The following is a 27500-nucleotide window of genomic DNA, read 5'->3' as shown; positions in this document are numbered from 1 at the left end:
TGCAAGGAATGCATTTGTGTTTGCAAGTATCATTTTCCATACTTGCTTCCACTATAAGAATTAGGAGGTTGGATTCTCATTCTTTTATGAAAAATTCACATTTATTCACAGACCTATAGCTATATGTGACTGGTTATAGTAGATAGTTGCAGTCATGTTCAGTGAAAGATTCAGCCATATAGTTCAGAGGTATAGTTTATATTATTCATTTCAATCTTTAAAATATGTCGGTGACAGAATTCATAGTTTGTTGGGCCTGGAAATGCACACTTTACCGACAAGTACATCTAATAACACTTTGATACTGTAGTCAGACGTTTGGCTCATTATGCCTGTGCTATATTTACACTCAAGCACTCCCACCTAAAAATGCATCTGGGTGCAAGCGTTGACTGGCAGGATAGTTGAGAAGTATGCACACTCACCTCTGAGCTATCTCACCAAGGTTTGAATGTCAGCCCAGCTCTAAACTACCATCAAGGTGTGTCACAGGCAGGGAGAGATATCAATGTGTGCACCATCCCTCAGATAGATGTTAGACTTGAGGTTATTGCTCCCAAAATTTAGTTGGTGGAGGTTAAAGATCCCACGGTGTCTTTCCTGAAATGTCGGTGAACAAGGGACAGCACCCTGCACAAATTACAATTAACTTTTCTAACCTAAAGGGGGCAGCCAGCTCTGAATCAACGGCAAAGCTAATGATGCAAACCTGCACATATGTGCTGCATACAAATGAAGAATAAGTGGAGGCATTGCTAATTTTACAGGAACCTTTTACATTTTTTTTTTTAACTCAACATCATCTACCATCAGTTTCTAAATCAGCAAACATTTCCACTCTGCATAAAAAAGGTGAAAAAACTGATCCCTGCAACGACAGATCAATCAGCCTTCTCCCAATAATCAGCAAGATTACAGAATCCATCATTGCTTCTAACATCAAATCCTTAATCTTCTCCAATGGCTTGATTTCTGACCATCAATTTAGATTGAGTGACAGCTTGTTGGAATCCTGTGTCGGAGTGGTGACCTGTCCAGGATTGTTCCCAATCGCCAAGGAGTCTGCTTCGATAGCACCAACGCTCTGCACAGAGTATGGTCCCAATGGATGGATGGATGGAATTTGGATTTCGACCAGGTCACTTCACCCTGAACATGCTGCTTCTGCTTTCCCAACAATGGATGGAGGTACTAAATGCCAAACATAAGATCAGAGCCATCTCTTTCGACATATCACGAGCTTTCAATGAGGTCTGGCACCCTGCCCTGCTCACCAAACTCTCTTCTTATGGTATCCAAGGCAATCTCCACTCATGGCTCGTGGACTTCCTCTCCTGTCACAGTCAACACATGGCTCTTAATGGAATTCTCACATCTCCTCTTCCTATCCAGGCAGAAGTTCCTCAAAGCAGTGTTCTGGGTCCTGTGCTTTTTCTGGTTTTCATCATTGATCTCTCAGATTCCCTGGAAAATCCTCTTTATCTCTTTGCTGATGACTCCACCCTCTTCCGTACCATCTATCATCCCTCTTTTCGGCAGGCAGCAGCCTCTTCTCTTTCTGCAGAACTGCATAAAATCACAAGCTGGTTAAACACTTGGAAAATGTCTTTCAATCCTGACAAATCCGACACTCTCACTGTCTCTCCAAAGGCACCGTCATGGAACCCCCCCACCCCCCCCCCAGCAACCCCCATCTACTTTCTCAGCAATCTCCTTGAAGAAGTCCTTTCGTTCAAGCTCTTGGGTCTCACTATCTGCCACAATCTTTCCTTTGAAAGCCACATCTCCAAACTGGCCTCAAAAGCCAGTCACCGACTGGGCATCCCACATCGTGCACAGCCCTTCCTTGGCATGCCTGTTGGCTTTATGGTGGTGGGCTTTGGATCCAAGGGTCCTGAGTTCAAATGCCGCTCAGCTGTTGAATTAATACCAAGTGGGGTTAACTCGGCCTGTCATCCTTCCCAGGTCAGCAAAATGAGTGTCAGCATGCTGGTATACTGTGTCGGAGTGGCGACCCGTCCAGGATTGTGCCCAAAAACCAAGGAGACTGCTTAAGCAGCACCAACGCTCTGCACAGAGTATGGTCCCAATCTCCTCCTCCTCCTTCCTGGGCACACCTGAGCTTCTAACCACTTACAAAGCTTTCATCTGCAGTCTGATGGAGTACTGCTCCCCCCCTCTGGGGTGGTGCTCCTGCCTCACATCGAGTTCGACTTCAGCTGTGGAAACCAAGCCTTTGAGGATCATTGGTATCTCCCGTAATGAAACTGGGTCTTTGGGTCTCTCAATCTCTCACTGGAGGCAGGTCAGTGGTCTTTCTTTCTTCTACCATCTCCTCTCTGCCCCCCCCCCCATTTGCACTGCCTGTGATCTGTCCCCCATATATTTCCTCAGGGTGCTCAAGGTTCTCCAAAAAACCCCTTCTGGTGAAACTGCCAAAATCAAGAAGCACTGCTCACCTTCACTCTTTCATTCCTCTTTTTACCGCCTCTGGAATAAACTCCCACACTCTCTTCCATCCCACTCCTACTTCCAGGTCTTCAAAATAGCTGTTCACCACCATCTCATATCTTCCCCCATCCAAAATCTTGATTTTTACTACCCCTATGAATCCACCCCAAACCCACCTCCCTCAACTTCCTTGCTTTCCTTCCTGAAAGTCCCCGTAGTACCATCTTGTTTACCACATATACCTGCCCCATCCATCTCCCTTCCACAAATCTCCAATTGTCTCTGTTCCCCACTATTTTGTGCTTCTCTCTCTCTCTCCCACCCCTCTTGTCTCCTGTATTGTTATATGTTTCTATGTAACAGCTCTTACACGAGCCTCGACACGGTATAAAAATATAAAATAAAAAAATCTTGAGCAGATTATTTGAACAGACCAATGCACACAATGGCCAACTCTTTTTGAAAGTCACTGTGCTGTTATTTTATGTCTCTTATCTCAATGCATGTGGGTCAGCCAGCCTTGTGTTTCAATATGAGGGAAGGCAAGTCCATTGCCAAGGCCTCTGATGGCTTTGTATCAGTGATGCAGTTTTTTACTTGTCTGCCTCCATCATGATTCAAACCCAGATGAGGGAGCTCAATAGTGAGAACACCACCAACTAAACTATGAAAGATTGTCGCAGTTATCATTAAATAATAAAGCTTGTGGACTAATCAAGACAAAATGTTTTCAGGTTCTCGGAACTGAATGGCATGGCACTGGCATCATTGCAGCAACTGTGGAGCAGGATCTTATCAAGCTTGTTGCTGCAGAAGAACAGCATAACATCACAGTGAATATACAGACCACCGCTGGGACCAGAGTGCTCAGCAGGTAAATATAACAGTGCATTCAACAAGCAAAGAATACCTTGTGTTTTGGTATGTCTCAGGAGTTCATTTTAATTCATCCATTTGTGCTTTCAATCATAACACAGAATTCTATCAATTATATTGCGGCACTGTAATAACAGAGCTGAAAAGGCCACGGTGTTTCAGCCTGATGTTTTTTTAAAAAAATTATTACTAGCTGGAAGCCTATGGTAAAAATAGCACGATAGAAAAATAAAAAGGAAGCCTCTTATTCTTGAACTGGTTGAAAGAGCTCAAAAAAAAAACATATTTCTTAACAGCAAATATATCACAGCACATCCTCAGTTCAAATTGATACCTTGATTCATTTTACACAATTAAAGTACCGATCCTTGGTTCACATTGGTACCTTGATTCATTTTACACAATTAAAGTACCGATCCATGGTTTAAATTGGTACCTTGATTCATTTTACACAATTAAAGTACCGATCCTTGGTTCACATTGGTACCTTGATTCATTTTACACAATTAAAGTACCGATCGATGGTTTAAATTGGTACCTTGATTCATTTTACACAATTAAAGTACCGATTCTTGGTTCATATTTGTACTGTGATCCATTTTACACAATTAAAGTACTGATCCATGGTTCAAATTGGTACCTTGATTCATTTTACACAATTAAAGGACTGATCCTTGGTTCACATTGGTACCTTGATTCATTTCACACAATTAAAGTACCGATCCTTGGTTCATATTTGTACTGTGATCCATGGTTCAAATTGGTACCTTGATTAATTTTACACAATTAAAGTACCGATCCATGGTTGAAATTGGTACCTTGATTTATTTTACACAATTAAAGTACCGATCCTTGGTTCATATTTGTACCGTGATCCATTTTACACAATTAAAGTACCGATCCTTGGTTCATATTTGTACCGTGATCCATGGTTCAAATTGGTACCTTGATTCATTTTACACAATTAAAGTACTGATTCTTGGTTCAAATTAGTACCTTGATTCATTTTACACAATTAAAGTACCGATCCATGGTTCAAATTGGTACCTTGATTCATTTTACACAATTAAAGTACCGATCCTTGGTTCGTATTTGTACCGTGATCCATGGTTCAAATTGGTACCTTGATTCATTTTACACAATTAAAGTACCGATTCTTGGTTCATATTTGTACTGTGATCCATTTTACACAATTAAAGTACTGATCCATGGTTCAAATTGGTACCTTGATTCATTTTACACAATTAAAGGACTGATCCTTGGTTCACATTGGTACCTTGATTCATTTCACACAATTAAAGTACCGATCCTTGGTTCATATTTGTACTGTGATCCATGGTTCAAATTGGTACCTTGATTCATTTTACACAATTAAAGTACCGATCCATGGTTTAAATTGGTACCTTGATTTATTTTACACAATTAAAGTACCGATCCTTGGTTCATATTTGTACCGTGATCCATTTTACACAATTAAAGTACCGATCCTTGGTTCATATTTGTACCGTGATCCATTTTACACAATTAAAGTACCGATCCTTGGTTCATATTTGTACCGTGATCCATGGTTCAAATTGGTACCTTGATTCATTTTACACAATTAAAGTACTGATTCTTGGTTCAAATTAGTACCTTGATTCATTTTACACAATTAGAGTACTGATTCTTGGTTCAAATTAGTACCTTGATTCATTTTACACAATTAAAGTACCGATCCATGGTTCAAATTGGTACCTTAATTCATTTTACACAATTAAAGTACCGATCCTTGGTTCGTATGTGTACCGTGATCCATGGTTCAAATTGGTACCTTGATTCATTTTACACAATTAAAGTACTGATTCTTGGTTCAAATTGGTACCTCGATTCATTTTACACAATTAAAGTACCGATCCTTGGTTCATATTTGTACCGTGGTCCATGGTTCAAATTGGGACCTTGATTCATTTTACACAATTAAAGTACCGATCCATGGTTTAAATTGGTACCTTGATTCATTTTACACAATTAAAGTACCGATCCTTGGTTCATATTTGTACCATGGTCCATGGTTCAAATTGGGACCTTGATTCATTTTACTCAATTAAAGTACTGATCCATCTTTCAAATTGGTACCTTGATTCATTTTACACAATTAAAGGACTGATCCATGTTTCAAATTGGTACCTTGATTCATTTTACACAAAGTACCAATCATTGATTCATATTTGTACCGTGATCCATTTTACATAATTAAAGTACTGATCCATCTTTCAAATTGGTACCTTGATTCATTTTACACAATTAAAGGACTGATTCTTGCTTCAAATTGGTACCTTGATTCATTTTACACAATTAAAGGACCGATCCATGTTTCAAATTGGTACCTTGATTTATTTTACACAATTAAAGGACCGATCCATGTTTCAAATTGGTACCTTGATTCATTTTGCACAATTAAAGTACCGATCCTTGGTTCATATTTGTACCGTGATCCATTTTACACAGTTAAAGTACTGATCCATGGTTCAAATTGGTACCTTGATTCATTTTACACAATTAAAGGACTGATCGATGGTTCAAATTGGTACCTTGGTTCATTTTATACATTGAAAGTACTGATCCTTCGTTCAAATTGGATTACATATTTCCCCACCCAGGAATGGACGACACCCACCTTCCAGATCCTCACTCCACTCCAAGACCTCCTCCCCCTCTCAGCCCACCAGATCCTCACCCCGCTCTGAGACATCTCCCTCCTCACCCTCTCAACCTCCGTCCCCCCAGGTCACTTGGCTCCCTCGTACCGCAGATCCTTTCCATCCTACCGCTTTTTCGTCTCTCAATGTTGGCAACTATGTAAGCGGCTTAATCCACATTGAGTGGGAACGGGACGATTAGCATCTGACAGATCACACCCCGCGTCCGATGTGTTGATGGCTCAGGCTCGAACCGCCAGTTGCGTGTCAAGTGTGAGGGAGTACCAGCACATTGCATAGCCGGCTCGGACATTCCACCAAAACACGGTGGCGCCTGTTTCAGTGACTTGCCTTGTATATATTGTTAAAAGTAAATCTCAAAAGACTGAGATTTTTTCGCAATGTCACGAGATTCCCTGAATTACTCGGCCAAAGACGCTAATAATATCATGGGTTTTCTGGTCTGTTGCCTGGTCGACTTTTAAAGAGGAAATAGTCAGAAACAGACGACTGCCTATATCACTCCAAAAAATAACATAAAAATAACCCATGCTTGGTGTAAAAACATGTTCACCACCAATGTGCATGCTAAACACATCATAGTTATATAGCTCAGATATATTCCAATTTCACTTACAAGATGCCTGAAACATGAGGCCTCTCCCATGACAAAATCCTTTGATGTCGATGGGGTCCAACCTTTCGAAATTGGATCATCGTTTTAACAGTCGTATTGGTCGTTTTCCACTGAAGGGAAAATGTAGAGAGGAAATGGCAATTGTGAATACGACCACTCTGAATGAGTCTTTGGCTTCGCATAAGACCAACATGGTGGCTGTGAATGATGTCTTTCATGGCCAATGGGTGGAAGCAATGTTACACACAAACAGATGGATGAACCAGTGTATATTGATAGAGTAATGTTTAATTCTAAAATAATCATATTTCTTAATAGAAATTTTTTATTTGGGAGCGATCGAGGCAGCGGTCTTCCTTTTATACACCGATCAGGTTCAAATCTTTTTTTTTTTGTCACATTGCAAAAAATTAGAATGTTCCGATTGGTTTGGATGAATTTGAAGCAATTTTTACTGTATAATTTTTCCTCAAGGAGCGTTTCCATATTCCAGGGTGGGACAGGGTGCAGACAACATTAGCTTATTATAGGTGCAGGCTGGTGAGGCACGTTTAAGCAGACTATCAGAATCACTGGTGTAATAGTTACAGAGCATCCTCTCTGGTTCTGAGAGATTCGCAGTCTGAACCTGACCCTGGTTGAGTTAACCTGAATTGCTTGATGCTGAGCATTTAAAAAGGATAGAGCATTGAAAACACAACCAAAGGTTGGCAACCGTTGTGCAGGATTGATGAGCATAATGGCCTCCTACTGTTTTGTTCTTTAAATTAACTCATGATAATTCCTCAATGTGCTTATATATGTCACTTGTGGATGTGTAAAGGGGAATCCTCATTTTGAATAATTTTGATGACGCGTTGACACCAAAGCATTATTATATGAATATGCTAAGCCATATTTTGTGGACGTATCTCCTCCGAAACTGCAAGATGGATTGTCGCCACTTTCGGCATGCGGGTGCTCTGTGGTCTAATGAACAGCATAGGCTCTGTGAGATCATGCCAGATGGACAGGTTTGGGAATTTTTGGCGATTTTCTAATTTTTACATTCCTTTGCATGGTGACGTGTGACGTCACCGCTGAGAGAGGTAATGACGTCATGACATCATAGGTCATTCGCCGAAATCACTATGTCTGTCGTCGACAGACCGTCACCGCTGAGAGGCATAATGCCACTCCTATAAAACGGCGTCTGCAATATAAAACCCTCTTCTGCACATACTGACTATCTCGAAAGGTACATTTGACACAAAAAAGGTAACAAGAAACATTGTATATAAAGAAATTCTATAAATCGCATTGTGAACACTGGATATATTGACGTCCTAACGAACCCTCAGTTTAGAAACTTCGTGTGGAGCATGGGATTGGCTAATCTGTATTGCTGCTATCATTAGGTTTTTTTTGGTGGGGGAGGGGGGGGGGTTAAAGAGAAAATGAGGCTACAAAAGAACGGCACATCAGGTGATGTAAGGTTGCTTCAACTCAACCAAACAGTTCATAATCTTTATAAAAAGACAACACTGGCTGTTTTAACAGCTGTTTCAAAATTAAATATCATACAAGTTGAAAAATATTGATGTTACCTTTTGGGGAAAAGTGGTTAATAATTGTTTAGCCAGGTTGGTGTAATTTTCTTTTAAAAAAAACAAACTCCCTTGATCTACTCAACGGATCCTCGAATCATGTGAACATGAACATGGACGCGTAAAGCCAATCAGACTGCACAACACAACTCACACATCACTATGGCCTATCTTTGAAAGTTTTGTCTGCTGAAATAGAAAAATAGGCCTCAATTCGGCCTATTATTCCATTCAACAATATCCCATTTGCATCAAGTTTAGGAATTACGAACCTCTTTGTATCAATCCCGACGAACGTGCTTGGCATTGAAATGGACATCGATTGGTTCAGGTATTTCATGAGTCGCTGAGTCATTGCTTGTCAGACTGATTTTTTTTATTTTTATTTTTTAAATTCAATCCAGGATGCAATGACATAACACCAATCACACTCCAACTCAGCTACACTGCAGCTCACCCTCTGAAAATATATCTTGTAGTTTTTGATTACAGTACAAGCTGTTTGTCTGCATCATTGCTCATCCACGGGAGTCACAGCCTGTATGTGCCACTGAGGCCAGATCACTTATTCTGTGCAAGCTGTTATCTGCAGCCACTTAAATTATTCCATGTCAAACTAAGGGCCTCTGTGAGATGAAGTCAACTAACCTTGATCTCAGGGGACAATTGAACTGTTATCAGAAATATCATCTTTCTCTTCTGCCTCAAAATGTGAGCTGGTGAGTGAGGTATTTGTATTACTCAAGTTCAGAATTAACAGATTTACTGTTTGTGTTCGGTCTCCATTGAAATACACAAGGGGTTTCCCTAACCTCTTGAACATTAATGACTCCCTTGTAACAGTGCCCTTTTGACATTTCTGTTTGATTAAAATTGCTGTTGTGAAGCCTTCAGGTTGTTAGTAAGAAGTGATGATAACCATCATGTGAGAGAGACATCTTGGCAAATGGTTGCTGAAGATGTGTGAAAACAGACTTATCAACAATTCCCACAAATAGAGAAGAAGAGAAAAAAGCATAATGAGCAGGTGCCGTTTGACCACGTATATCCGAACTGGTAATATTTTTGTTTTTATTTTGATGTGGTAAACTCAATACAGAGCATCGATGCTGCTGAAGCAGTTTTATGTCCAGGGTTTGTATGCAATGGTTTGCCATTTCCTCTCCAGCAATGTTCGTCCATGCTCTATCCTTCTAAATGCTGAATGTCAACAAAGGAAGCAGCACAAACCGTTTTTGTGTTAAACAAAGTCTTTGGAATGACTGTCAAGGTTTGAACCACCAATCACCCAGGTTCAAAGTGGACATTGCAACCATTACACTTGCTTGATTCGCTTCACTATAAGAACACATATGATCGTAAAGCAGAGCAACAACCCCTTCAAGCTCCCTGAAGTCTTCATCTGTGATCTCTGCAGGCAGTGATGATAGGCCTTGGAATACAGGTGTTATCACTGGTTATGCCCACTGGGTTTCATATGGAGTCTTCTTTTCCCATCCACAAAATGAAAAAACAGTATTGCATTCTATTACTGCATGGAAAAATAGCACTGCATCACACTTCTCTTGTCCAAGTTCCACGAGAGTTTGCAACTTGCGATGTACCGCAAATGTTTCCCAGTGCCGAATGGAACCCAGAGTTCATCAACTGAAAGTCGATGTACATTCGCTACATAGAGGACCACAACATCCATGTCAACTGTCCATACCATTATACAAGACAGCCAACTGTGGACAGCATCAGACACATGGAGCGGTATACTGTATCCTGGTATCAGCTTCCTCATGGCCGCAGGATACGATACCAGACTTGTCAATAGGCACAGGTAACACAACTTCAGTATTTACTGTGCTGATCAGAACTTTATCCTCAACTCCTATCTTTGTCACATATTCTGACAATAATCGGAATAGCTCTGCCTTGTTTCCTTCTGACATGAATAAACCATACCAGTTTCCCAGAAGCGTGGCATTAGTCACCACGCGCTCGCGTATGCCATGCTTCCTCCCCACCCCATGCTTCTGTTGTCCTTTGTTTCAGACTCTTCTCAAGGTATCTGTCGCATACAACATCAACACAAGCAACGGCTCCTACTTTCACTTTGGGATTATGGGACAAACACATGTTTGGCAAACTCTCCAAATGATTTACATTCGTGTCTTGGTGGTGACGTGTGAACGATAGCAGCCCCATCAAATATTGCATCAATATGGATATAACCAAACATGACATAATCGTGAACGAAGTTTTTCGAGCTGTACTCTTCAGGGTAAAAATCGCAGCAAGTGAAGGGGGAAGTGAAGGCAGTGCTTTATACACAAGTATCAATAAGGTAGACACCGATTGGTTCAAACCGTAATGACGTCACGGTTAATCCAAAATCCCATTGGTCGGCTCATCATCTTCACCTCGAGCTTCCATTGGCTGGAGCAGAGTTCGTCGATGATTGACGTTTGCGACCCCATCCTGTAGAGAGGGGGGATGGGTTTCCCCAAAGGTCCATTCACCATTTGTTACCGTACTTCCCTTGATCTTTCCATGCTGAAAGAGACACAGAGATCGTACAAATTCCTTTTGACGACATAATATTGGATCGGTGGGAAGGATGAAGGTTGCTTCCAACATACGTAAATGAAAAGAGCTCGAACCTCGGCTCAATATTCTGAACATATCTGCATTGTACTGGTCTGCACAGATAGGGTTGGTAACCAGGTGCTGTGCAATGGCATTTGAAGCAGATACAGTGGCCGGTGGTTGCTGGATATTTCTACATGCTCACACTGGTTTTGTTCTATCCCTCAGAATCTTTCTTCCACTCGCCAAGGGGATGTGTAGTTTGATCCGATCAGCCAATTTCAGTGTTGTGCGGCCCACATACCGAGCTTCACATCGGCACTTAAACTCATAAATAACATCGCTGGTTTGTGAGGTGGGAGCACATCCTTGTTGACTAACGTCAGCAAACGGCGAGAGTTAAAGATTACTCGGGGTTGCACAGCCAGAAACGTATTGGATATAATATGTTTGATTTGTACTTCAAACCTTCGTGATGATTGCCCTTTCCAGGGCATCCTGATATAGACTGGACATTTGTCCGGACCAATCTTCCGATCTTTTGTCGTGTTTAGAAAGTTGTGCACATATCTCTTAACTCTATGCTCAGGATAACCATGATCACTGAGTATATTCATGATTTTGTCAATTTCAGCAGGGAGATTACAAGGTGAACAAATCCTCTGTGCTCTGTTAACCAGGATATTGATCAAGGCAATTTTGTCTCTCGTGGAGCTGTAGGTGTCCCACCGAGTAGACTGCCCTGTGTAAGTCTGCTTCCGGTAGACGAAGGTTGTGAAACCAAGGTTGGATATATCGACCAACATGTCCAAAAACGGTGACGTGTTTGACGATTCCAGCTCCTTTCATCTGCTTCATTTCTGCTTCATCTGTCATTCCACAGCACCTGGTTGCCAACCCTATCCGTCCAGACCAGTACAATTCAGATATTTTCAGGATATTGAGCCAATGTTGGAGCTCGTTTCATTTACCTATGTTGGAAGCAACCTTCATCCTTACCACCGATCCAATATTATGTCGTCAAAAGGAATTTGTATGATCTCTGTGTCTCTTTCAGCATGGAAAGATCAAGGGAAGTACGATAACAAATGGTGAATGGACCTTAGGGGAAACCCCTCCCCCTCTCTCCAGAATGCGGTTGCAAACGTCAATCATCGACGAACTCTGCTCCAGCCAATGGGAGATCGAGGTGAAGATGATGAGCCGACCAATGGGCGTTCGAATTAACCGTGACATTACGGTTGAACCAATCGGCGTCTACCTTATTGAGACTTGCGTATAAATCACGCGCCTTCACTTCCTTCTTCACTTGCTGTGATTTTTACCCTGAGGAGTGCAGCACGAAAAGCTTCGGTCACTATTATGTCGTGTTTGTTTGTATCAATGTTAAAGTTCTGTAGTACCAAACATCTGTTTAAATATATCATCAACATTTGGTGCTTTTCTTGTCGGCACAGCTTCATTTTTGAGACACTGAAGTAGATCAGACTTCTGCCCAATTTGCAGTTTTCCTCCGACAAAGAGTGCTTGGGGCATTCCCGGTTTTCATTCCCAAATAATTCCTCCAATTTCCATCCCTTGACTGGCATGCAATGTAAAGTCCAGCAAAGAGGGATAAATCATTCTTCAGTGAGGACATTTTGTTGTTGTTGTTGTTCATCTGTGCGCTTCTTGTCAGTTGATGTACCAAGCAAAGGGAGCTTGTTTTTGTGCATAACATGTGTTTTCCATGTTCCTTTACTGTGGGTTTCTGTAACACTTTAGGGTATGTGTGTATACAGCATCATACAACTGGACGTGGTTTTTTTAATCCAATTGATAAACGTGGTGGCGTGGTAGTTTTCAGTCGATAACCAGTGCAGGAGTTGCAAAAGCTTGGTTGCTCGACAAAGTGACTTCTCCATTACGAGGAAACATCATTCTTGCCCAGATGTCATTTTAAGTCTTGCCTTGATGTCTTGCCCTGATGCCACAACCATGTCATTTTAAGTCCCCAAAGTTGGTTTAGTCTGTTTATGGACTCCTTGCCATTTCTAATTGGCTTAAATTGCTGTTGCAATGAAAAGCATTGTTGCTAGGCAATGTATGGCTGTTAACTTTGGAATTTTGACATTTTATGCGATGGGTACCAATCTCAAATGTTTCAGAATATTTACTTCAGCATATACCACAATTTTCATGCTTCGATCGGAAAGTGAACAATTTTCCCCTTAACCTCTATACTGCAGTAAATTAAACAGAAAGGCAAAGAATCGAAGTACAAACACTCGGTAAAACAAATGTTTTGTTTATTTTGCTTCACCATCCTCATGCCATTCGGTGCAAAGAAAGGGCTGTCGATCCAGTTTTATTGGCGAGGGATTACAATCCTGGTCGGGTCCCCACTCCGATGTACGATACTCAGCCGAGGGTGCAGGGATAAGGAATTTGACCAGGATGCCAGTGATAACTCTACTATTTCTCAAAAAACACTGTGGGATATTTAATGCCCACCAACTAATGCAAGCAGATGGGACACACAGTTTTACCTGGGAAGGCATGTTTTGTGAATTGTGATGCAACACCCTGCCTGCAAAACACCAATCTGACAGTTTATACTCAGGCTGGAAATTGAACCCAAGCGAAACAGCTCAGAGGTGAGTGTGCATACCTCCTGGCTGTCCCTCCAGCCTGGGACAACCAATAGTGCATTAAAGGTGGCTTCACATTAATAATTAAAGGAATAATTAAAGGTGGCTAAAATGTACAAAATGGCCACAAAATCCCTCAGCACTCAGTTAGAATTTAGTTATTTATCTGTATGCTTCCCTCCATTCTCTGCACAAATTTGAATTTTTCTCCATGTTCTTCTGGACATCTTCCATGTTGAGGGTTGGAGGTCATAAAAACAGCCCCTGACAGCTGTTTTGAGGCCTTCAACTGTCAAGAATCAGTTATCCTGCTAATTTCAGCTATCCTGAAACAAGATGGTGCACCAGCATATTTCGTTCTCGCAGTTAGAAAATATCTCTGACGAATTCAGTGGATGATGGAGTGGACATGGATCTGAGATAGCATTGCCTCCTCGAAGTCCGGACTCGATTTGGGGCATTGTGAAAAGGACATTTCTCATCTTCGCATAAGAACAGTTGAAGACCTCAAAACAGCTGCCAGGGGCTTTTTTATGACCTCCAACCCTCAACATGGAAGAAGATGTCCAGAAGAACATGAAGAAAAAAATCAAATTTGTTCAGAAAATGGAGAGAAAGCATACAGATAAATTCTAACTGTGTGCATAAGGACTTTGTGGCCATTCTGTACAAAATTGAGAATTACGAGATCTGATTGTTATTCAGTTTTTCATATCCTTGATCGATTTGTTAGAGAAGCAGAAAATGCAACATCGTGAATTTCCCACTAATTTCTTGGGAGATGACTCTGGCTTTGCACATCGCCGATTGGCTGTGCAATGTCATATGCTTTTGAATACACTGGGAGCACAGCCGCGGCCCCAGAAATGATGCCATGCATGGATGTGCACAAATGGATGGGTGGACAACACAAACGTCAGGAGTGTTTGTATAATATATAACAATTCGTATTACATATTCGAAGCACGTCAATAAAGGCGACTTATTACATTTATAAAATCAGCATGAACAAAATCCAAGTTCAGACTTTTGCATAAGATCTACAAAATCAAATCCCCCTCTTCCCCCCCCCCCCAACCTCCCCAACACTCTTACGAGGTTAGAACAAGTTATTTGAAGTTCCTGAAGCAGTCACATGACAAAGAGCTTGTCTACTACCTCACAGGCAGCGCATGAAGTTAATGGATTCCACACCTGGCCCGGAGCCGACGCAGGAATTCAGTGTTGATAGGGCGATTGCTGCCATCGCTCCTGGGTATACCGCTCGCTTTCTGGGAGCTGAAAAATCTCCATCACATTCCAAGATGCATAGATCGGTATGGCTTTTCCTTCTGAAAACGTATTTTTTTAATGCATTTTTCCATTTAATATGGTTCTTACAATGCAATATCAATCACTAAATCAATGCAAATTTGAATAATATGAATAATTCCATGATACTTTGTATCCTGTTAACACTTACTTTGTTCAGTGTTACACAACCTGACAACATGTACAGACACTGCATCTCAACAGCAACCAATACAATCAAATCCAAACTGAGTGCACTTATCCTGCTTATCTCCATGAAATGGCTGTCTTTTTTTCATATCATCAATGTGAATCCTGTACATCTCTACAACTAGACAAACATTCACATAGAGAGCAGCAAACTTCAAGAAATAAAATACCACTTACGAGGTAAATCTCAGGAATCTCCAGGGAACACAGTCATTGTTTAACGAGGAAATGAGAAACTGCCTATTTACCAGGTCAGATGATTACGAGTGTTGAATCATATCAAAAGCTAATAACAAGTTCTTAGAAAGACTCCTAATTGACTTATTTGCTTTCTGTGGACTGTGACACCTGGTCATTATGCTGCCCTGTAGTTTCTTCATAAAAGTGTATAATTATCTGATGAATGCACAAATCCCGTTTTCACCAGGGTTGGGGGGGGGGGGAGTTGTGCAGATTGAGAAAAATAAAAATGGAATATAGCAAGAGAGGAGTGGATGGTAAGAATAATGAGGGAGGGCAGTGGAAAAAGAGAAAGTAGGTTGGGAAGACATTGAAGGAATGAGAAGCAAGAGAAAATATAGATTCCTCCATTTGCAGATGTAATATGTAAATGGCACCTTGGGATGGGTAATTATTTTGCCAAAGTACTTATCTCTGAGCATATTATAGATAATGGCTCACTCTTTAGCAAAAGCGTATTCGTGCGAAACGCTTCTGACTGTCTGTGTACTTCCCCAGGCAGCCTGTGACCCCAGATTATGATCATAGAATATGATATTGGTTTGTGCATTTTCACATAGCTTCCTTTCATTTTATGTAATACGAGCAGAAGTACCCAGCATTCCCTCAAAAGATGGTCTGCAGAAATTCCATAGAAAATATCTAAAGACATTCTATAGAAATGATATGGATATTTGGGACCAAATTCTATAGAACTGTTCCATAGATATTCTCTCGAAACTTTATAGAAAATTTATATTGTATAAAAATTACAGGTCAATATAATTTGATTCTTGAGTACCATAGAATTTCTATTCCATAAAAACACACCTTTTTGTTATGATTCATGCGGGCATGTGATTTCTGGGGATTTGAATATAACACTGGGCTGCATTTGAAATATTTTTTTCAGAGGTCGAGGTTTTCTCAATGGTCCTTGTATGTTTTTTTGCATGCTGAATTCAGAAATGTATCAAATTTTGCTCAATCAGGTCGTTTTTTTTTTTTTTTTTTTTTTAATGCTATCTCAATTTTAAGGAAAAAAAGAATCAAAATTTTTGTTTTTTTAATTAACATTTTTTTAATTCAAAATCAGACTTACATTGACACAAAATGTATCTAATTTTGCTCAATGAGGTCGTTTTTTTTTTTTTTTTTTTTAAATGTTATCTCAATTTTAAGGAAAAAAAGAATCAAAATTTTTGTTTTTTTAATTCGCATTTTTTAATTCAAAATCAGACTTACATTGACACAAAATGTACAAACTATACATATAATGACACACAAGTACACTAAATGTGGAAGAAAGTGCCTTCTCAATTACTTTCATTTCAATTTCAGAAAAATATAGATAAATCGTTGTTTCTGGCAACACCCAACTTCAGTCGCTGTTTTCCTTCATCTTATTAATGTTGAATTTCACATTTATGGTACTTATGCATCATTTTATATATAGTTTGTACATTTTCTGTAAATGTAAGTCTGATTTTGAATTTTAAAAATTCTTTGCTATTTTGCTATATAATTCTTTTGTATATATATATATATATATATATATATATATATATATATATATATATATATATATATATATATATATATATATATATATATATAATTAAAAAAACTCTGCGATTTGTCCCCACCACATTTCCACAGGGCGCGCAAGGTGCGCCAACAACCCCCTTCTGGTTAAAATACCAAAATCACCCATCGCTGCTCACCTTCACTCTTTCATTCCTCTTTTTCCCTGCCTTTGGAATAAACTCCCTCACTCTATTCTTTCCCATTCTTCCCTCCAGGCTTTCAAAACAGATGTTCGCCACCACCTCTTATCATCCCCCATCCAAATCCTCGATCTTTTTTTACCCAAGATAATCCACCCAAGCCCACTTCCTTCAATTCCTTGCTTTCCTTCCTGAAAGTCCCTGTAATGTCCATCTTCTCTTCCCCATGTTCCCCATCCCATCCCTCTCCCTTCCACAAACAAACAAACAAACAAAAACTTCAAATTATATATTAGATATATTACTGCAATTATGAAATTATCCTTACTTGGACCAGCTGTGATGATGACCTCATCACGACGGCATCATGTCTGCCAACTCAAAAGGGCATCCCGCAGTTCATATGAGGCAAAGTCAAAAGCTGTCCCCAAGCAGATGAAAAGCGAAGCCACTGACCTGGTTTCGACCTTCTTAGGGCTCGTCAGGGCAACATATCGCTGTTCAATCCATCAAAGGGCAGAGGAGCTCCTTGTGAGCCAACAGCCATCCACATCGAGTGCCCAACTGTGTCTGTGGACGTCCTTCTGCAGTTGGGTTACTTTTTTATTAGGAGGTTGGTCGCAGGATTTGCACTCCGGCCACCGTAAAACCCTTCATTCCGCAAAACACAAAAACGCAAAAAAATCTGAAAACCCACTCCGTGGGAGTACCTCCTGTGCAGCTTCCCTTCGCAGGGCAGCTCACCGGATGACGGGATTGGGGCAAAGCCTTCGGGCCCCCAATCTTTGATGATAGGAGGGAAACCACTGGGTAACATCCCTGGGTCAGATTGCGGTAGAGTGTGTCGGAGTGGTGCTGAGGTGTCGTCCACCAGACGGCAGTCTCCTTGGGTTAACCTGAGGCGGTCCCTTCGGGTGGGTGCCTGGAATGTCCTATCCCTAAGAGAGGATGATCACGTGTCTCTGTTGTCATCTGAGCTCAAGCGTTTGGACATCGGGATTGCAGCTCTCTCTGAGGTTCGGAGACCGGATTGCGGCGAGATAATGGTGGGTGGTTACACCTACTATTGGTCTGGTTGCTCTGATGGTTACCATACCCAAGGAGTTGCTGTGGCTGTGTCCAATAAGCTGACCCCAATGATACTTGAGGTAACACTGGTGAGCGAGCGTATTATGAGATTAAGAATTCGTCACTCCTTGGGTGTTATTTCCCTGGTCTCTGTTTATGCTCCGACTGAGGCGAGTGATCTCACCGTGAAGGATGCATTCTACGCCACGCTCGAGTCTGTGGTTGATCAGTGCCCCAGACGAGATACACTTCTAGTCTTGGGGGATTTCAATGCATCGACTGCAACTGATAGGGATGGTTATGAGATGTTTGTTGGTCCCCATGGGTCAGGAACTATGAACCAGAATAGCACTAAGTTCCTTGACTTTGCAAGAAGTCATGGACTTAAGGTGGCTGGTTCATGATTTCAGCGCCCACAAGCTCATCGCTGGACTTGGTATTCCAACGCTGGCGGTGCGGCAAAGGAGATTGACCATGTCCTCATTGACGGTCGCTGGAGGATGATCCAGAACTGCAGAGGCTACCGGAGTGCTCAGTTCCTCAATACTGACCACAGGCTTGTTGTAGCAATTCGAAAGCTGCACCTTTAATCCTGGAGAATGGTACCATCCCAGCCGAGGCTGGATGTTGGCAAGCTCAGGGATGAGAGAGTACCTGAGGAGTTTGTGAACAGGCTGAGTGGACACTTGGGGGGTCTGGGTGCTTTGGGGGGTCCTGAAGAGTTGTGGAGTGCCTTCAAGACCACCATCCTTGATGTTGCCGGTGGATGTCTTGGAACTCACCGCAGAGCAAAGAAGAATTTTGTCTCTCAAGGGACACTGGATACCATTGACCAGAGTCGCAAGGCCAGGCTGAATGGCAGAGCTGAGCTGTTCAGGGAGCCGAGGCGTAAAACTGTACGTGCACTGAGGGTGGACAAGGAGGCCTATGTGTGAGGAATCTGTGAGGGGGTAGAGCATCACCTGTGGACAGGTGATTCTCATCCCGCTCACAGGGGAATTCGCGCATTGCGTTCATCCAAGCCCATCCCTCGGAGCACTGCAGTTAGAGCAGAGAGTGGTAGGCTCTTGACAGAGGAGTCTGAAGTGAAGGCCCGCTGGGCCGGTTACTTTGAGCGGTTGTGCCAGGCTGATCCCCCAGCTGTCGAGTTGGACGTCAAGGGTGTTGCAATCCCTGTTGCTGACCCTCAAATCAACTGTGGTCCACCTTCGCTTATGGAAACACGGGCTGCGGCGAACCAGTTGAAACGGGGCAAAGCTCCAGGGATCTGTAGCATCCATGCCGAACTTCTCAAGGCTGGTGGAAATGCTGCACTCGTGTCATTGTATGCAGTTTTGTGCTCTGCCTGGAACGCAGGCATCATCCCAACTGATTGGAAGAGAGGCCTTGTTGTTCCTCTCTGGAAAGGGAAGGGTGATCACCAAGACTGCAACAACTACCAAGAGGTGACGCTGCTCTCAGTGCTGGGCAAGGTCTTTGCTCGGATAATTCTTGATAGGGTTCACCACCATCTGCTTGAGCACCAGGATCCAGAGCAGTCAGGCTTCACACCAAAGAGGTCAACGATTGACCGTATCCTTGCTCTTCGTGTCCTCCCCGAATGCAGACAAGAGTTTCGGCAGGGGCTGCTTGCAGCCTATGTTGATCTCTGTAAAGCGTTCGATTCAGTGAATCGGGATGCTCTCTGGAGGATTCTTGGTCTTCGTGGGGTGCCACCAAAACTGATCGATCTGATGTCTGAACTCTACTCTGGTACTGATAGTGCTGTGAAGTGTGGTGGTACCATCTCTGACTTATTTCCAGTTGTTACTGGAGTTCGTCACGGGTGTGTACTGGCCCCCACACTTTTCAGCACTTGTCTGGATTGGATGTTAGGGAGGATGTCGGAGAGATCAAGCTGCGGTGCATCGTTTGGGAATGTCAAGATCTCGGACCTTGATTTCGCAGATGATGCAGTCATCTTTGCGGAGACTTTAGATATCCTTTTGGGGGCCCTGGAGATGCTGAATGAGGAGTCGGAGCCGCTGGGATTCCGGGTTTCTTGGGTCAAAACTAAGATCCAGGCTTTCGGTGACATCTTGGATGCTGCTGTCTTGTTTGTGTCTGTTTGTGGTGAGGAGGTTGAGGTCGTGGAGAGATTCACTTACCTTGGCATTGATATTCATGTCTCTGCTGGCTGTGAGTCAGAGGTCAATAGACGTCTGGGTCGGGCCTGGGGAGTCATGGATTCACTGGATCATGGTGTGTGGCGCTGCCGGTACCTGTGCGGGAGGACGAAAGTCCGAGTCTTCAGGTCCTTGGTACTTCCAGTCTTGCTCTATGGATGCGAGACTTGGACTCTGACCAAGGATCTGAGACGGAGACTTAATTCCTTTGGTACCAGGTCTCTTCGGAGAATCCTTGGGTATCGCTGTTCGGATTTTGTGTCTGACGAGCCGTTGCTGAGAGAGACTCGGATGAGATTTGTTACCTGCATAGTCCGTGAGCGTCAGTTGCTGCTATATGGACATGTGGCTCGTTTTCCTGACGCTGATCCTGCTCACCAGATTCTCTCAGCGGAGGATTCTCGTGAGTGGAGTAGGCGAGTGGGCCGACCACGTGCCTCGTGGTTGCAGCAGGTTGACCATCATCTCAAGGAGACGAGGATGGGCCTGGCATTTGCCTGGGTGATGGCCAGACGGAGGCCCCTGGAGTACCGGCGGAAAGTGGACGCAGCGATGCGCTGTTCTGGCACATGCTCCCATACCTGACCTGACATTTGGTGACTTTTAAGTCCATATATATATATATATATATATATATATATATATATATATATATATATATATATGTATATATATGTATATGTATATATATATATATGTATATGTATATATATGTATATGTATATATATATATATATATATATATATGTATATATATATGTATATGTATATGTATATATATGTATATGTATATATATATATATATATATATATATATATATATATATATATATGTATATATGTATATATATATATATATATATATATATGTATATATGTATATATATATATATATATATATATATATGTATATGTATATATGTATATATATATATATATATGTATATATATATATATATATATATATATGTATATATATATATATATATATATATATATATATATATATATATATATATATTGTTGTGGTTACCAAATTCGCAAACCACCATTCAGGTCCCTTAGGTGAGGTATCTCGGTAAGTACATGTGTAGTTAGGCCCAAACCCGTTGTCTAGTGGGAATACATGTCATTTATGCGTGCTGCGACTCTTCAGGATAGCCGTTTTTCTTTTACTATCTTTATTTTGGACCAACCCCCATGATTACCACCACAACCACAACATCAACCACCAACCACAACGCCGCTTCACCACAACCGCCATGACCTTCACATCACACCTCGCAACCGTAGCATCGCCACCGTTCTGGCCCCGCTGTGGGTACCGGTGTTGGACTCGTGCAGGGCGCACGTTGAACAGCGTGTACAAAATCACGGATTTTGTGCTTCAAAAACGGATCAAAAACGACACACGCCCACTTTTTGCCGTCCAATCGGTGAGCGAGGGGCGATTTGGCCCCGCCTCCAGAACGATCGATATATGCAAATTTGTGGATCAAAAAGCCTTCACGCCCACTTTTTCTCGGGCCAATGGGGAGCGAGGCGAAAGGTCAAAGGGAGGGGGTCAAAGGCGAAGCTACGGGGGGATAAAAGGACCGTGTTCGTCAGTCAGAGCCGTGTGGAAGTCTGGAGCCCGAAGCCTGCAGTAGCTGGAGAAGCTGAAGAGAGTCGCGAAGGGGAGAGTCGATCGGAGAGTCCAGAGGTGGAGAGGCGGCAGCGGCGAAGGCAGACGAGGGGGTGCTCGCGTCGGTGCCGGGAGCTGCACGCCCGAGGGAGGCCGGCAGCGCGACCTGGCCGAGGTGGAGACGCACACCAGGGATAATAAAGATCCTCTATACCCCGAGCATCAGCAACCCCCTCCTGTTTCCCCCCCGCGCTGAGATAGTGCGACCAAGGGGGCCCCTTTCCCACCCCCTGCCAGACACTGTCCGCGAGGCCCGCGGAGTGAGGCGCCATCGCCGCTCCGCGTCTCATCACCAGACGGGTAGGCGCGACCCGGTCTCGGCCTCAGGCCCGCCTCATCCTTGAGGGTATTCTTTCCTTGGTTTTGGGTATGTGTTGTCGGCGCCGTCTGTGAGGTAGAATTGTATAAGTGTTGCCGTGTGCTCGGTAGTCGGTATTAGCTCTGCATTGTTTTCACTTTTATATTTGCTTTTTGTGTAAATGGAATTGTGTTTTTTCTGTGTGCTTTTGGTGGAATTGTATATGTGTGCTTCCCGTGTGCCGCGAATAAATGTGCTTTTATTATTGAACTGTTCTCCCGCTTCGCTTCGTCTTTTTCTCCCATTGAATCCTCATCTTGCTTCACGTCAAGGGTTGGTAGTGGGCTGAATACGCCTGATAATTAATCGAACCGTCGGGGTCGACGATAACACCGCTCGGTTATTCTGATAGTACGGAACGGGTCGCTTAAGTGGCCCGTGTCCGAAGTCGACCTGCGGTGAGGTGCGATCGCCCGGTCTACCCTCCGCGTGGGTACTTAGGTAGGTCGAATTTGGCGAGCAACCCTATCCCACGCGGGGGCTGATTGGCTCGATCGTGGTGAGACCGAAAGGTCCACCCGTGACTGGTTCCCGGCGTTAGTCCGAGAGGGTCACGACTGGATTGTCCGTCCGGTGGGCGACGTGCCGCGATTCGAGTTACGTGGCCGTCAGCACGCCGGCGGGCGCGAAATCCGCAACACTGGTGTAAGGTCGTGCGATACAAATTCATCGCCCTCCTCACGGCACTGGTATCGGAGAACAGGAAAACGGCTCTCCTGTCTACGGCTAAATTCACGGGAATCGGTCCAGGGGTGAGAGAAGCGACCCCCGATTCCCTACAAATTACGAGCGAGCAAATTAACCCTTCACGAGAAGCAAGATGGCGTCTCAAGGCGAGCGGGAGCCGGGGGTATTAGAAATGTATATGTGTAGTAATGTAGAATCCATGGTCCAGGATGGAATCCCCGAGCAGGAAATGTTGATTGTGCAGGAACACGGACTCGCCCAACTGAACCCAGAACCTGAGGTGGGTGCGGCAGCGGCCGCGGTGTATGACACCTCCCCCCCCCCCTCTCCACCAAGACCCTTCCCCAACCCCTGCCGAAACGGCTCACTTGAGTGCATCCGACATGGCCCAGCTATTCACCATGCTGGCACAAATGAATGCGGCAATGACAAATGAAATGAAAAACGAAATGAAAGGCATGAACAAACAAATGATCGAAAGAATGGATGCGAATACACAACAAATGAACGAAAAGATGGATACAAATACAAACGAAATGAAAGGCATGAACGAAAAGATGGATACAAATACAAATGAAATGAAAAACGAAATGAACAAGCAAATAAACGGAATGGAAGCAAACATGAAGGAAGAAATGAAAAAGTTCCGGGGTGAGACGCAGAACATGGGCCGATGCCTGCAGGCGGGCATGAAGGCCGTGACAAAGGAAATAATAGTTGAGACAAGGGAGGTAAAGGGTGAAGAGTTGGCAGAGACACGGGAGATAGAAAAAATAGAGGAAAGACTGCACGATGAAGACGGGGTAAGTGACGCGCACACACACACGGAGGTAGTGGAGGATCATGGGGGTGAGCTGGCGGACTGGGTAGAGACCCAGTGCGAGCACCTGGATGGCCTCCTCCAGGAACGAGGGGAGGGAGTATGCCCCCTTGAGGTGAGTCACGACCAGGTGAGTTCGGTCGTGCTTTGCGAGGTTGAGGGGACGGGTGCTGTGGACAGGTGCACTCAGAGCTTGGGGGGTATAGAGGCCCCGGAGACCCTTGTGGGGACACGAATCCCCAGTGTGGTTGTCCCCGCGTGTGTGGATGGGGCACCGTGTGTGAGTGAGGCCGTGTGTGTGAGTGAAACGGCCAGTATGAGTGAGGCACCACGTGTGAGTGGTGTGGTGGCGATGGTGCCGGAGTACGTGCTTCCCAGCACGCCGTGTGTGGATGAGGCACGGAGTGTGAGTGAGGCACCGCGGGTGAGTGCCCCCGCGTGTATGAGTGAGGCACGGTGTGTGGATGAGGCACAGCGGTTGAGTGCCCCCGCGTGTGTAAGTAGTATGGTTTGTGTGAGTAGTGAGGCACGCGTGAGTGAACGGCCGAGTGCAAGGGAGACCGTGTGTGTGAGAGAGCGGTATGTGAGGGAGATGTCGGTTGGCATGCGGGAGCACGCAGCCGCGTCTCCCCGTGTGAATGTGATGGAGTGGACTGTGTGCGTCGTAACACGGAGGTATGCGTGTGTGGAATGGAGACGGAGACGGCGACATGGGAGGAACGAAAGCCGGGTAGCGGCTGTAGCTATTTCGGGGACCGTGCCGGGTTCACCCAGCAGTGAGCACGAGGTTCGTGCTGTGCAACGCACGAGACCACCACGTGCTCGCTTGCGAGAGTGAAGTCCCGGTCCGGAAACGCCAGCGGTGGATTTGCCGATCCCGCGGACGGACAAAGTTTAGGCAGGATAACGGATTTGGACCGGACGGGTTCTCCACGCGATCGTGTGTGTTAAGCTCCAACGGGCAAAGCACATGTGTTCGCGTGGGGAACCCCTCGAGACGTGGGGCTTGTTTTTTTTTATGCGCACGGTGACGTCATGGCTGCACGTGGGGTTGGAATCCGGCAGGAGGGGTATCTCTGCCGGATGGTCCCGTCCAAGGAGGGACGAGGAACACGTGCAGCTGCATGACGTCACGGGCAGGTGCAAAGTGCGCGAGCTCTGCGTTGCCGCGCAGGTGCTGCGCATGGAAAAAAAAAAAAAAGCAAGCCTCACTTTCGGGTGTACAGGATTCCTGGGCAAGGGGTGAAAGACCCCCTTACCTGGGCACAGGATGGAAACTAGTTAGGGGGAAGGGTTAGCTTAGTTAGACCGACTTCATGGGGCAGGGGTAAGTCCTCATGGAGTCCGTGGAATGGATTAGTTAGAGGGATTGTAGCCAGATTTAGGTTGGGAAATAAAATGATTTTTTTTGAGTTAGGAGACAGAGACAGACTGGTGAATGTGTAGAGGGGACGTAGCTTAGCTACGTAGTGTTAAAAGGAACGTGCTGTAGTATAAGGGACGACGTGGGAGCACGAGTTAGTTAGGGGAGGTAGTTAGAAGGATGGCAGAGTTCAGCGGTGTGTGTGTTGAAGAGTTGGTGAGTTGTGAGGTGAGTACATGGTGAGTGAGTGAGGCCAGCGGGTCTGTGTGTATGGAGTGAATGGGGAATGCATGGTGCGATGAGTGATTGGGGGGAGGAGTGACTCCCGCCCAAGGGACCCCGGGGTCAGAGTAAAGTGAGTTAGCTGGGTTAGTCAAATTGAAAAATGGAGGTCGTTTTGTTGTTGGTGGGAATGTAGGCTCGAGACCCATTTGGAGGGGTGCAGGAGCCCTGTTGACGGGCTTGGGAGCGTGGCTGCGAAAGGTGAGTATCGCTGAGTGGGTACCCCGGGCACCAGGCTAGTCGGCCGTGGTAGGCCAAGGGCCCATGGGGGGCCGGGATAGCGTAGTGGGCACGGGTGCGCCTGCTTGGTGCGGGGGCGCGGCGCGCTATTACCCGCGTGGGCAGTGTTGTGGGCACGGGTGACCCTCGGAAAGGGGCCCGGGAGGCCGGCCTGCCACGTGTGCGTTTCAGGGAGGTGCCATGGGGGCACTCCCCGGTGTTAGGGAGCTGGTAGGCTCGGAGGCAGTGTAGTGCCCGGGGGTGCCATAGCGGGAGAATCGGCAGAGGGTCGTGCCTGCCAAAGGGAGCCACGTGTCCCAGCCAGGAGACCGTGTGAGGGCACGGAGAGAAAATTGGGGGGGCGAGGCCCGAAATTGAAAGGACACCAACACAGGCGACGGGAATCTGGGTTGTTAGAACCAATAGTTTAAGCGAGAGGCGCTTGTTGAAAGCCCCGGGGTAGTTTAACAGTTAAATGGTTAGGGTAGATTAGGAGATGTACCCCTCCGCACCATCCATCCCCTCGCTGTCGTTGTGGGCCGCTGGACCCACTTTGGTTATAGATCGCCGAGCTCTGGGGAGGCCATTCTGAGGCTTCGTTGGGCCTCGACACAGGACGTTAGCTCTCCCTTGTTCCCCTCCGGGAAGGGAACGTAGGGGTTGGGAGTAGGCTAGGTGACAGGATAGGTTAGCCGAACAAAGACGATAAAGGGGGTTAGGGGACGATTTATAGTGGGGGAGTAAAAATAAAAACAACAAAAAAATAAGTTGGGGCTAAATTGGTTTTTCACAAATTAAGGGAGTGGGTATGTACAGTGACAGGCAAAGGCAATAGGTTGGGAGGGAGACAGGTAGGTAGGTCCGAGCCCGCCTTCCAAGTGGCCAGCACCACCGCACTCCCTCCACCAACCTCCACTGAACGGCAAAAGCTGGCCAACTTAATCGGCTGGCTGTTTTTTTCTGCAAGGCCTGTGCCGGCCAACTTCATCGGCAGCTGTTATTTTGCTGCAAGGTCTGTGCCGGCTGGATCGTCTGCAGCTGCTGTGCTGCAAGGCCTGTGCCGGCCCACTTCATCTGCCGGCTGGCTGTTTTTTCTTCAAGGCCTGTGCCGGCCAGTTCATCTGCCGGCTGTGTTTGCCTGCAGCGGCCTTCTTCTGCGGGCTGTGTTTGCCTGCTGCCTTTGCCATGCCATGCCCACTGCCCCTGTTAACCAGCCCCGTTCAATTTTTGCTTTGCCCCCCCCCTGTTCATTTCCATGTGCGCCAGGATCAAGGCAACAGTTTGCAAGCTGCGAGAACTGCCCTGTTGGCAGCTACAACACGGGCCTGCAGTGGCGGCCCGTGCACCGTGTTTGTGTCCATGCATCCATTCGTTGTGCTCATTGCGTGTGCCACTTGAGCTGGCACGGAGACTGCGTTTGTGCAGCCCATGCACCGTTGTGGTTCACTGCATTCAGTTCAAACCGTTCATGCATCCATTCGTTGTGCTCATTGCGTGTGCCACTTGAGCTGGCACGGAGACTGCGTTTGTGCAGCCCAAGCACCGTTGTGGTTCACTGAGTTCAGTTCAAAAGGGAAGGCCTTGGACTGCGTGTGAGCAGCCAGCCACGTTCCCTGTCACCTGCATTGTTTTGAGCCAGAGACTGCATGTGGGCAGCCTGGCTCCCTGCTAACTGCTTTCTTTTGCAGAGTTCATTGATCCTGGGCCATGGTTTAGTGTAAAATTTGTAAGTTAAGGTTAAGATGTACTGTACATATGAGTGCGCCCCCGGCATGTCTGTCTAGCGCCGGCAATTTTATTTAAGTCGTCCGTGTGAGTGAGTTTGTTTAGGTAGTTACGCAGCCCTCAGGTTATTTATTTTGGGGACACGAATACCATGAATGTCGCACTCAGGGATCCGTAGGTAAAATGTACTAGGGGAAAACTACACATGATGGCACACGAAAATTTGACGACTCGGGACGAGTCTGTAAAAA

The 27500-nt window shown here is 44.8% G+C and overlaps 1 protein-coding gene across 3 annotated transcripts in view; it reads left to right on the top strand.

The window, feature by feature from the left end:
* Positions 1-27500, top strand: part of LOC147026123 (microsomal triglyceride transfer protein large subunit-like) — a 227369-nt gene that overhangs the window by 91721 nt on the left and 108148 nt on the right. For all 3 annotated transcript variants that reach the window (XM_085881241.1, XM_085881240.1, XM_085881242.1), the window contains exons 6-7: positions 3186-3325; positions 14598-14748. In XM_085881241.1, the coding sequence (XP_085737367.1) occupies positions 3186-3325; positions 14598-14748 (291 nt within the window). The remainder of the gene's footprint in view (positions 1-3185; positions 3326-14597; positions 14749-27500) is intronic.

The sequence above is a fragment of the Eptatretus burgeri genome, chromosome 5 (genome assembly GCF_056783735.1).
Source record: "Eptatretus burgeri isolate ZD-2024b chromosome 5, Ebu_testis_v1, whole genome shotgun sequence".
Classification (NCBI taxonomy): Eukaryota; Metazoa; Chordata; class Myxini; order Myxiniformes; family Myxinidae; genus Eptatretus; species Eptatretus burgeri.
The sequence above is the reverse complement of the archived record's forward strand: the minus strand, read 5'-3'. Positions and strand labels throughout refer to the sequence as shown.